The 13,247-nt window shown below is 38.7% G+C and overlaps 1 protein-coding gene across 1 annotated transcript in view; it reads right to left on the reverse strand.

Annotated features, from left to right (window-relative positions):
* Positions 1 to 236: 236 nt before the first annotated feature.
* LOC130921193 (phosphatidylinositol 5-phosphate 4-kinase type-2 gamma-like) overlaps positions 237 to 13,247 on the reverse strand; it is a 36,536-nt gene continuing 23,525 nt past the window's right edge. The window contains exons 7-10 of the mRNA XM_057844804.1: positions 9,625 to 9,738; positions 1,292 to 1,541; positions 1,056 to 1,159; positions 237 to 984 (exon numbers count right to left, since the gene is read on the reverse strand). Of these exons, the coding sequence (XP_057700787.1) occupies positions 904 to 984; positions 1,056 to 1,159; positions 1,292 to 1,541; positions 9,625 to 9,738 (549 nt within the window). The 3' untranslated portion in view covers positions 237 to 903. The remainder of the gene's footprint in view (positions 985 to 1,055; positions 1,160 to 1,291; positions 1,542 to 9,624; positions 9,739 to 13,247) is intronic.

Genomic DNA, 13,247 nt, shown 5'->3' on the forward strand with positions numbered 1-13,247 from the left:
CATCATTAATTTAAAAAAATTAATTACCGCCCGTTAATGCGATAAATTTGACAGCCCTACATTTAACAAAACAAAATAAATGCATTCATTTGGGATGAAATGCCTAACTGATGCTACAACAATCTAACGATATACTGGCAAGCGGGCTGGCCAGTGGGGTGGCCAACCAATGAATAGGGGTGGCCGTGGCCACCCCCTGGAGGCGCCACTGATCATGTGCATCTAATGGCGCTAGGTAAAAAAAAAAAAAAACAGTAATACCTGACTGCGGGCGTCAGCCGCTGCAAACAGCGCCCAGTTGCTAGTTGCTACAACCATACGGCAACATACGGCTATGGTAGATATCACATATATCTAGACTAGATGTGAAATGACAGACTTTCCCGCGCTAGTAAACAGGCACCATCTTAAAGCAGTAGACTTCTCTAGAAGGCTCTGTTGTAGAGAACCTAATTACTTTTTATCTAAAATACCCCTAAATCGGCAAAATCTTGACTTGAATATCTTTAAATGATGAAACAGTTTTAAAACTTTCACATGTCGAAAGTAGATATAAGGGAAATTATGGAATAACGGGCGCAATTTTAACAACTTTAACGGTTGATTCACAACATTAAATTAATTGAATGTAGTTTAAAAGAGGATTTTTGAACAATTTTCGAACAAATATACAAAACATTTAAAAAAAAAATTTAAAAATGGGGGGGCATCAATAATCGATTTATAATCGAATCGGAGTCTGAATCGTTATCGTAATCGAATCGTTAAGATTCCCACCTCTAATTGAGAGACATTTATTTTAAGTTTAATTCATTCATGAAAATCAAATTGAAAACCCTTTTTAAGACCCTGTTCAAAAGTGTTCCTCCTGTATATGTGAAAGCATGATTGATCTTTGGTCGGCTAGGCAAATATCTTCGTGACAAACTCCTTGAAACGCTTAGCATACTGCTCTGGATGAACTGTTGAGATCTCTGCTCCTGCCTGCAAACACACACACAATTTGTCAATATGAATAAGTAGCATCACTTGCTTAACTTGACAGTGATGCTCACCCCGTGTTTGACAGCCTTGGCCGCATGAGCCGCTTTCTTCTTGGCGTCGTACTGCGTCAGCACATCAATCAAACCCATGAAATACACTTCCCTCCGAGGAGCGCCTACATGGAAGTGGGGGAGGCTCGACGCTTCAGCCTTTGGTGATTGCTTTTGATCTCCACGTATGATCTCACGCACCCACGCTGGGTGTAACATGGTTTTTAAAGTGAGCAAAGAGCACTCTCAGGACTCACCTACGGCGCTCTGGATAGCATACACATCCACGTAAGGGTCGAACTCCCCGGGGCCCATAGGCTTCAAGGAGTTCATGTAACCCGCGATGCCTTCAGGTGAGGTGGAGCCTGGAACTGCAGATTGGCTGCTTTCATCTTCCTCTTCTTCAGCATTAGATGATTCCATCTCCTCCTCCTCTCTCTCAGCCCTTTCCACGTCATGGATACCCAGAAGGAGGCTGTAGTCCATGATCCTCATACGTACCAGGAACTGCGGAAAAGCACAATTTGCACTGCATTGTTGTAATACAGTATTGGCCAAGTCTCCAACTTGAAGGGAATAGTATCCTCTCTCATATTTGCTGTTTGACGGTTTGTATTTGGCCTGAACGATATTGGAAAAAACTATTGTTGCGATTTTTTTGGTGTTTGCGATATACAGTGGTACCTCTACATACGAATTTAATTCGTTCCAGGACCTTGTTTGTAAGTCGAAATGGTCGTATGTCGAGCAGGATTTTCCCATAGGAATACATTATAATTCCATTAATTCGTTCCAAAGCCTAAAAACATACACTAAATTCTTAATAAATACTGCTGGCACTGTTACAAATGGCAATTAAACATAGAAAAACAAGTTATAAATAAATAATTCAGAATAATATAATAATAAGAAAAATAATTAATAATTATTCCTGTAAATAATGTAACGAATCGGATTCTAATATGGCGGACACTTTTTACTGTCCCTGAACGCACCGCGAAGCTGACGTCTCAGTGAGATAGGTCGGTGCGGTAGAGATAATACTTTCGTTTTCTTGAGAGCAGTCAACTGCTTAAGACAATGGGCGTTTTGTGTTGGATAAGTTCTTAAATAAATGATAAAAACGTGACGAAGCTGGCGATTTCCTTGGCAATGTTACCACAATAATAATTGTCACCTTAACTTATAAATAGTGGCGAACGGTGGTCGGAAGAGGACCATGGAGCTGTATTGTTGAGCCAGTTCAGGGACGCGCACCCCAAGCTCATATTTTTCTATAACTTGCATCTTCATTTCAAAGGTAAGCATCACTTTTTTCCTTGTTTCTCCAACTGTATCAACTTTTTTTGAAAACGGTGTTGATTTCTCACACAAGAAAATCCACCGTGGGTTCGTTTGCAGTGCTTTCATGTCGTCGTATTTCGAGCATGTCGTCGGATGTAGAAACAAATGGCGAGTCAAATTTTACGTCGGATGTCGAAAAGATCGTGTGTCGAAGCGATCGTATGTCGAGGTACCACTGTATTGCGATATTATATTGCGATATTTAAAAAAAATTATATATTTTTTTTTTAAAGAAATTTTCACTTGATGACTTGAATAGCTGTTTGGAAAAACTATGGATGACTCTATCACCACAGTGTACAGTGATCCCTCGTTTTTCACGGTTAATGGGGACCAGAACCCGCTGCAATAAGTGAAAAACCGCGAAGTAGCGCACCCTCCCCCCCAATTTTTTTTTTTTTTTTGTGTGTTTTTTGTGCTTAATGTATTTATTCAGATTTAGCATTGGAAAGAGATACATATAAGACATGTTTTTTCTCACTTTTTCCCCCAAAGTGATTTAAAAAATGTATATAAAATGGTTTTTAAGCAATTCATATGTCAAAATTATGATCAGTTTTAAACATAACTGTCCAGCCAAATCATTTTTGAACAAGAATAAAGTACTGTAGTAGATAAATGCTTGGCTTTATTAAATGCTTCTATTTATCTACCTTAGCTGTAACCGTTGGAGTGACATGTAGAAATTTTAAACTCCTCATGGTCACTTCTGGCATTTATATGTCTCCAACGTCTCCACAAACACACACATTCATTCCAGCGTGGCTTCCTTGCAGAAACTGTTTAACAAGTTAAATGATGATTGATTGATTGATTGATTGATTGATGATTGATTCTTTGGCCAGATCAAAGCCATCATTAACTTTAATAAGCAAGTGCCGCAGTGACAGAGGAACATTGGGCTGGGAGAGGGAGGGTGTGAGCCTGTGCTCAGAGTAGAAAGCAAGGCGTATATGGATTAACAAAAAAAAAACTATCGCACGTGCTTGCTATGGGACTATCGCGCACGTGCACATCGCGATGGCGATGTTTAAACGATATATCGTTCAGGTTTAGTTTGTATTACTCTAACACACCCAATATAAAATAAATAACATTTACCTTAATTCTCGGACTACAAGGCAGACCTAACTATAAGCCGCCACCCACCAAATTTGACACGAAAACAGCATTTGTTCATAGATAAGCCGCACCGGACTGTAACCCGCAGCTGTCCTCCCTGTATTATGGGATACTTACACAAAAAGATATTAAACGGTAACACTTTATTTTACAGCAGCATCCTAAGACTGTCATAAGACCAAATGAACCACCATGAAGCTTGGAACCAATTGGCTGCAGAGCTTCAGTGCTTCAAAAAGCTTCATTTAGCCATCACTGCTCCCTTGGAGGAGAAAATCAAACCTCTGCCGATACCTGCTGTAAACACTGTTGTTGTCCAACATGCCTCCTAGCATGCATTGCTGCGCTAGAGATGTAAACAATCAAAATTCATGTTGCGTGCTAATTATTTCTTCAGTTACTGTTCCAGTTGTTTCATTAATTGCTAGTTATGGTATTTGGTAACACTTTTTTTGACAGTAGCGCCATAAGACTGTGATAATACCATCATAATTATGAAATGACACTGCCATGAGCATTAATGAATGTTAATGACAGATGTCAATGTTGTGTCATCCGGCAAATTATCTCACTTTTGAATGGATGTAAAAGATCCGAGTTGGACACAGATTGAGTTAGTGACATAATTTCCCGGATGACGCGTAATGACATCTGTCATAATCATTCATTAATGCCCATGATAGTCTCTTCTTCTTTTCTTTCCGGCTTGCATGTCATAACTATGGCGGTTTTATGGCAGTCTTATGACGCCGCTGCCAAATAAAGTGTTACCTATTAACCCAATACAGTGCCTTGCAAAAGTATTCGGCCCCCTTGAACCTTGCAACCTTTTGCCACATTTCAGGCTTCAAACATAAAGATATAAAATTTAAATTTTTTGTCAAGAATCAACAACAAGTGGGACACAATCGTGAAGTGGAACAAAATTTATTGGATAATTTAAACTTTTTTAACAAATAAAAAACTGAAAGGTGGGGCGTGCAATATTATTCGGCCCCCTTGCGTTAATACTTTGTAGCGCCACCTTTTGCTCCAATTACAGCTGCAAGTCGCTTGGGGTATGTTTCTATCAGTTTTGCACATCGAGAGACTGACATTCTTGCCCATTCTTCCTTGCAAAACAGCTTGAGCTCAGTGATGTTGGATGGAGAGTGTTTGTGAACAGCAGTCTTCAGCTCTTTCCACAGATTCTCGATTGGATTCAGGTCTGGACTTTGACTTGGCCATTCTAACACCTGGATACGTTTATTTTTGAACCATTCCATTGTAGATTTGGCTTTATGTTTTGGATCATTGTCCTGTTGGAAGATAAATCTCCGTCCCAGTCTCAGGTCTTGTGCAGATACCAACAGGTTTTCTTCCAGAATGTTCCTGTATTTGGCTGCATCCATCTTCCCGTCAATTTTAACCATCTTCCCTGTCCCTGCTGAAGAAAAGCAGGCCCAAACCATGATGCTGCCACCACCATGTTTGACAGTGGGGATGGTGTGTTCAGGGTGATGAGCTGTGTTGCTTTTACGCCAAACATATCGTTTTGCATTGTGGCCAAAAAGTTCAATTTTGGTTTCATCTGACCAGAGCACGTTCTTCCACATGTTTGGTGTGTCTCCCAGGTGGCTTGTGGCAAACTTTAAACGAGACTTTTTATGGATATCTTTGAGAAATGGCTTTCTTCTTGCCACTCTTCCATAAAGGCCAGATTTGTGCAGTGTACGACTGATTGTTGTCCTATGGACAGACTCTCCCACCTCAGCTGTAGATCTCTGCAGTTCATCCAGAGTGATCACGGGCCTCTTGGCTGCATCTCTGATCAGTTTTCTCCTTGTTTGAGAAGAAAGTTTGGAAGGACGGCCGGGTCTTGGTAGATTTGCAGTGGTCTGATGCTCCTTCCATTTCAATATGATGGCTTGCACAGTGCTCCTTGAGATGTTTAAAGCTTGGGAAATCTTTTTGTTTCCAAATCCGGCTTTAAACTTCTCCACAACAGTATCTCGGACCTGCCTGGTGTGTTCCTTGGTTTTCCTAATGCTCTCTGCACTTTAAACAGAACCCTGAGACTATCACAGAGCAGGTGCATTTATACGGAGACTTGATTACACACAGGTGGATTCTATTTATCATCATCGGTCATTTAGGACAACATTGGATCATTCAGAGATCCTCACTGAACTTTTGGAGTGAGTTTGCTGCACTGAAAGTAAAGGGGCCGGATAATATTGCACGCCCCACTTTTCAGTTTTTTATTTGTTAAAAAAGTTTAAATTATCCAATAAATGTTGTTCCACTTCACAATTGTGTCCCACTTGTTGTTGATTCTTGACAAAAAAATTAAATTTCATATCTTTATGTTTGAAGCCTGAAATGTGGCGAAAGGTTGCAAGATTCAAGGGGGCCGAATACTTTTGCAAGGCACTGTAAATCAAGAAATAGGCCGCACTGGACTATAAGCCGCAGGATTCAAAACGAGGGAAAAAAGTATCATCTTATAGTTCGAAAATGACGGTGAATCAGTTTAAGAAAACCAGTAGAATCTATCTAAAGCAGACATGTCCGAAGTCCGGCCCGGGGGCCAAATGCGGCCCGTGGTCAAATTTCATCCGGCCCCCAGCCTCTGTCATAAAATCAATAACGTCTGGCCCGAACACAGACTTGATGAATTCGTCAACAGTACTGCAACCAGCATATGAAGTATCTTACACACAAAATGCTGCCCCTCATTTACCCACTAAAAGGCAGCAGCACTTTAACCCTTTATTGCCAAATGTATCACATTTCATACAACTAAAATTCCATGATTTTGAGACTTATTTAGAATTTTGACATTTCTTTTTGGACAAAAAAAAGAAAAAATGATGGATGCAGGTCAACACATCATCTGCAGGTTCCATGAGAAAAAAACACAGGATTTAGCATGGGTTATAGACATACAGCGCTTATTACACATATTTATTTTGACTTTTCTTTTTACAAATTTGAAAAAAAGGTTTCATTAAGACCTTATTTTTCAAATTTAGGGATTCTCTGATAATTGCTTCATGTTGGAGGTATTTAAGGGCTAAGCAACATTACTCCGTGTGACCCATTACTTCCATTTTCTAAAATGGTGACAATCAACAAAAAAAAAGAAAGTTGACTGTGATGGCCAACGCTTCAAGGATAGGTGGAAATTGGACTATTTCTTCACTAAAATACGCAACAACTGTGTCTGCCTCATTTGCAAAGAGACAGTTACTGTTTTTAAAGATTTCAATGTTAGCCGATATTACCAAAAAAGACACGCTGACATGTACGGCAAGATTACAGGGAAGTTGAAGCTTGTTTAATATCACAGCAGCAGTATTTTGCAAGAGCCCGAGAGTCGAAAGAGAACGCCACAAAGGCTAGTTGTAAGATTGTTGAAATTATTCAATTTAAAAAAATTATGTGACACACTGAATGGCTTGCTAAAATTTGCTTAAATATATTGTTCTACGTAAAGGACGTCAGCCAAGGTCGGCCCCCCACATTTTTACCGCACCAAATCTGGCCCCCTTTGCAAAAAGTTTGGACACCCCTGATCTAAAGTATGAGTGGAGCTGGAGTGATTGGAATTTGAGCACCAAGACAACGGACAGATAATGATGCCTGCTGACTACGGAAGCCCAACGTGAGCGTCATGCAGCTGACTGAGCGAGATTGGCGCTGATGGAGCAAGACAAGTAGGTGATGGCCAAGACAACTACAGGCCCACGTGTGGACCACCAAATCCTGCCATCAGCTCCTCTGAGGGCCAACAATGGACAGTCCAGAACAATGGCGGGAATTCCTGTCTTTCCACAAGGAATGCCTGATAACACGAAGACTCCACAGCCAGAATTTGAACACTCAGCGCTCCTTTGGCGCTGAGGCTGAAAAAATCAGCAACTCTTGTTGCCTCCTGCAACAGTGACGCACAAAGTCCGCAGCCCAATCTACAAACAGACAATTACCCTAAACAACACCCAAACACACCTTCTCCCGGACCTCACCACAGCCTTCAAAAGACTGAATTCTTTACCTAGCGATGTCTTTTCTCTGGAATCTTTTGTTGACCTGTGATTTGGTGACCCTGGATCCAGCCTTCCTCCGCGTCTGGGTCTATTTGCTGTTTTTGCCTTGCTGTCTGATTGCTGTTGACTTGGAATAAATTGTCAATTTGTGTTTCGAAGCCTTCTTCCAGATGTTAGAATGGAGTCAGTACAAGGGGTTAAAAATAGGGTAAATGCACAGATTTTAGCCTTTTGGCCAGGTTGTTGGTTTTACACCGGCCCTGGTCATTGGAATTGCGCTTGTGCGGTTCCGGTGGTTTGGCTGGCGTGACTCCAATCTGGTTAAATGGTCAAATTCCAACAAACTCAATAGGTTCAAGGCTTGAATCTTAGCTCGGGAGTCTCTCTCTGTGCTTGCTCACACATTGGAAAAACATTAATGTTAAAAAAAAAAGTTCTTAAGTGTCACAATTAACTTCACAATAAACAGTATATAATGGATGATTCGGGAAAGAAAAACATCTTCATGCTGTTTACCACCCCACCTTGTTCACATTTACTTAAAAAAAAAAAATAAAACGAAGAATTGCATCCACATTTTGCCTGTGAAAGTCCACCAATTTAATGTTAACAAATAATAATGGGGTTCACAATAGATGAGCTAATAAAACTGGCATTAATATTGCAGAAGCTATAAATCTTTAAACAACCTACAGTATATTCAAATACCAATTGTGGCAAACATGTGGACATATAATCTTGATCCTCTGAGTAAAAAAAAATATATATATATATATACACAGTGGGGCAAATAAGTATTTAGTCAACCACTAATTGTGCAAGTTCTACCACTTGAAAATATTAGAGAGGTCTATAATTGTCAACATGGATAAACCTCAACCATGAGAGACAGAATGTGGAAAAAAAAAAACAGAAAATCAAATTGTTTGATTTTTAAAGAATTTATTTGCAAATCATGGTGGAAAATTAGTATTTGGTCAATACCAAAAGTTCATCTCAATACTTTGTTATGTACCCTTTGTTGGCAGTAACGAAGGCCAAACGTTTTCTGTAACTCTTCACAAGCTTTTCACACACTGTTGCTGGTATTTTGGCCCATTCCTCCATGCAGATCTCCTCTAGAGCAGTGATGTTTTGGGGCTGTCGTTGGGCAACACGGACTTTCAAATCCCTCCACAGATTTTCTATGGGGTTGAGATCTGGAGGCTGGCTAGGCCACTACAGGACCTTGAAATGCTTCTTACGAAGCCACTCCTTTGTTGCCCTGGATTTGAGTCCCTGGCGGCACATTGTGTTACTGATAGTAACTGTGGTCCCAGCTCTCTGTACTGTAGGTCATTCGCTAGGTCCCCCCGTGTGGTTCTGGGTTTTTTCCTCACCGTTCTTGTTAACATTTTGACGCCACGAGGTGAGATCTTGCATGGATCCCCAGATCGAGGGAGATTATCAGTGGTCTTGTATGTCTTCCATTTTCTAATAATTGCTCCCACAGTTGATTTCTTTACAACAAGCATTTTACCTATTGAAGATTCAGTCTTCCCAGCCTGGTGCAGGTCTACAATTTTGTCTCTGGTGTCCTTCGACAGCTCTTTGGTCTTGGCCATAGTGGAGTTTGGAGTGTGACTGACTGAGATTGTGGACAGGTGTCTTTTATACCGATAATGAGTTAAAACAGGTGCCATTAATACAGGTAACGAGTGGAGCCTCGTTAGACCTCGTTAGAAGAATTTAAGACCTCTATGACAGCAAATCTTGCTTGTTTGTAGGTGAACAAATACTAAGGAGTCACAGAAAACGTCTGGCCTCCGTTATTGCCAACAAAGGGTACAGAACAAAGTATTGAGATGAACTTTTGGTATTGACCAAATACTTATTTTCCACTCTAATTTGGAAATAATATCTTTAAAAATCAAACAATGTGATTGTCTGTTTTTTTCCACGTTCTGTCTCTCACGGTTGAGGTTTACCCATGTTGACAATTACAGGCCTCTCTAATTTTTTCAAGTGGGAGAACTTGCACAATTAGTGGTTGACTAAATACCTATTTGCCCCACTGTATTACTGCAGCTTAGTTGTGATGGTCTTCTTCAACATACCTCAATATCTCTGTTAAGCTTGTCCATGAGCCTCTCTTTCTCCTCGTCACACACGTAAACCTTTTGCATGTTGTTCACAAAGTCAATGTCCTTATAGGTGGGAAGCTCCTTGACCTGGAAAGCACACAGTAAAGAGAGACTCAAGGCATTCTGCATTGTAAAACGACGTCCTTTGAGTTTTGTAGCATGAGGCTGTATGAGAGCAACGGCTCCAGTCCTATAGATCTCACAATTCACACACCCAATCAATTGTGGGCTTGTTCCTTTACTAGTTCAACATCTCCATGCAGCACCACATCCACCAGGCCTAATACATGATGTGGCTTGCGTTGGCTCATAAACAATTCCTTAACATCTTCTTGTGTTTTCATTTTTGTTTTATTTCAACAACATGAAAAGCAACTGTTATTCAATCCATTTCCACCTCCTAGGCATAGTTTGACTTTTGTGGGACGAGGGACGAAAACAGACGGATGACCCCGAAACGCAGTGTCAGCAATGAAGTCAACTGACAAGGTTAGTAGGGTGGGGGTCTATTAACAGGAGCAGGACTGGGCGGGTGGTGGACCGGGAGTCATTGAAAGACTGGCCCACTTCACAGACGGTGTTGGAGGCCATCCATCCAGCAATACAGAGAGGTTCTCTACTAATATTCACTAACCTTGGCCAGGATGTATTCAGAACTATGGATTTACAGTACCACAAAAATGAGAACTGTAACCTGTAACCAGATCAAAGTACACATGCAAGACTCTTAATACAAATTTTCTAGTAAATATTGGGACAGTAAAAATGCATAGATTTGAGTCTGGGAGTAGTCAGAGAGGTCCACAACTAATATTCACCATGCTTGTCCAGAACTTTTTCAGAACTGTGGATTTAGAGTACAACAAAAATGAGAACTGTAATCTGATCAAAGTATACATATAAAACTTTAAGCATACATATTGGACTTTTATTTAGTTTTTCTAAATATTGGTACAATACAATTGCATACGTTTGCGTATGGAAGTAGTATGAGAGGTCCACTACTAATATTCACCAACTTTAGCCAGTAATTATTCAGATTTGTGGATTTAAAGTGCCACAAGAACTGTAACCTGGTCTTGGAGGTGCTAATCACATGATCTGTTCGAAAAATAATTTTGACCATTATGAAATACTTTGTACTATTCTTGTTCATTTAATTTATTTTTTTTATTTTTTTTATTGCTTTACACCTTTTATAAACAAGATTTTACCGGCTCGGTCTTTATTTTAAATTCATATATAGGAAAGTCAATTACATGGAATTACATTTTTCGACCCCAGAGGGGGGCACTGCCCTACCTGCCTTACCTTAATCTTCACGTTTGCCCCTAAATTAGATGTAGGGCTGCAGCTATCGAATATTTTAGTAGTCGATTAATCGATGGACTAGTTAGTTTGAATAATCGAGTAATCGGATAAGGAACATGAAAATTTAAAATACCCAAGCTGAGCCTGAAGCGGTATAAAAATTTTGGGGAAAAATGAGGATCTATGTACACCAAAAGAACAATTGGCTAACTTACACAGAAAAAGTCAGCTAGCTTAAATGCTATAAAATGCTATATACATACATATATATATATATATTAGGGCTGTCAAACGATTAAAATTAAGCTTAAAAATTAATTAATCGTAATTAATCGCAATTAATCGCAATTCAAACCATCTATAAAATATGCCATATTTTTCTGTGAATTATATATATGTTCTGTAAAATTAATTGTTGGAATGGAAAGATAAGACACAAGATGGATATACACATTCAACATACGGTACATAAGGACTGTAGTGGGCATTTCACTCTACAGTCATTTACATCTGTCTATGCTGTCCTCACTCCGAAGCGTCTACTTTTTCCAAAGCTAGACAGCTAGTGAACGGCGCCTTAATAATAAGACTTCTTCCTTTTTCATCTGATTTATTAATAAAATGGCCTCAAACCATTGTCCTCTTTAGACTGTCGTAAAACTACAAAAAAAAAAAGTACACAAGCATTGCATTAGCAACAACCTTAGCTTAGCACGCTATACAGGTTAACTAAACATAAACAAAAAGCGTCTCATACAAAAAATATAATATTTCGCTTATTAACATAATATGTACATTCTTTACAACAACCATACTTAGGGACAAATCTTGTCCAAGGATCATATAAGCACAACAGAGACGTCGTGCAGCCATATTGAACTGGCAAGAAAACAAACCATGTCGCAAAGCGACCACAAGAGTTTGCTGTTAGACAGCATAAAAAGCCTTGCTGTAAACCTTACCAAAAGGCAGAATACTGTCTGAATGGGACATGTGCATTATATATATATATATATATATATATATATATATATATATATATATATATATATATATATATATATATATATATATATATATATATATATATATTAGGGCTGTCAAAATTAACGCGTTAACACGCGGTAATTAATTTTTTTAATTAATCACGTATTAGGGCTGTCAAAATTAACGCGTTAACACGCGGTAATTAATTTTTTTAATTAATCACGTCAAAATATTTGACGCAATTAACGCACATGTCCCGCTCAGACAGTATTCTGCCTTTTGGTAAGTTTTCCAGCAAGGCTTTTTGTGCTGTCTAACAGCGAACTCTTGTGGTCGCTTTGCGACATGGTTTATTTTTTTCTTGCCAGTTCTATATGGCTGCACGACGTCTCTGTTGTGCTTATATGATCCTTGGACAAGATTTGTCCGTAAATATGGTTGTTGTAAAGAATGTACATATTATGTTATTAAGCGAAATGTTATATTTTTTGTATGAGTTGTTTATGTTTAGTCAACCTGTATAGCGTGCTAAGCTAACGTTGTTGCTAATGCAATGCTTGTGTACTTTTTTTTGTAGCTTTACGACGGTCTAAAGAGGACAATGGTTTGAGGGCATTTTATTAATAAATCAGATGAAAAAGGAAGAAGTCTGATTATTAAGTCGTCGTTCACTAGCTGTCTAGCTTTGGAAAAAGTAGACGCTTCGGCGTGAGGACAGCATAGACAGATTTAAATGACGGTAGAGTGAAATGCCCACTACAGTCCTTATGTACCGTATGTTGAATGCATATATCAATCTTGTGTCTTATCTTTCCATTCCAACTATTTATTTTACAGAATATATATATATATAATTCACAGAAAAATATGGCATATTTTATAGATGGTTTGAATTGCGGTTAATTGCGATTAATTACGATTAATTAATTTTTAAGCTGTAATTAACTCAATTAAAATTTTTAATCGTTTGACAGCCCTAGTATATATATATATATATATATATATATATTTTTTTTTTTTTAATTTATTTATTTTTTTCTTTTTTTAATGCGCTTAACAAATGGTTCAGACTAGGGCTGTCAAACGATTAAAATTTTTAATCGAGTTAATTACAGCTCAAAAATTAATTAATCGTAATTAATCGCAATTAATCGCAATTCAAACCATCTATAAAATATGCCATATTTTTATGTAAATTATTGTTGGAATGGAAAGATAAGACACAAGATGGATATATACATTCAAAATACAGTACATAAGGACTATTTGTTTATTATAACAATAAATCAACAAGATGG

Source organism: Corythoichthys intestinalis, chromosome 9, assembly GCF_030265065.1.
Source record: "Corythoichthys intestinalis isolate RoL2023-P3 chromosome 9, ASM3026506v1, whole genome shotgun sequence".
NCBI lineage: Eukaryota > Metazoa > Chordata > Actinopteri > Syngnathiformes > Syngnathidae > Corythoichthys > Corythoichthys intestinalis.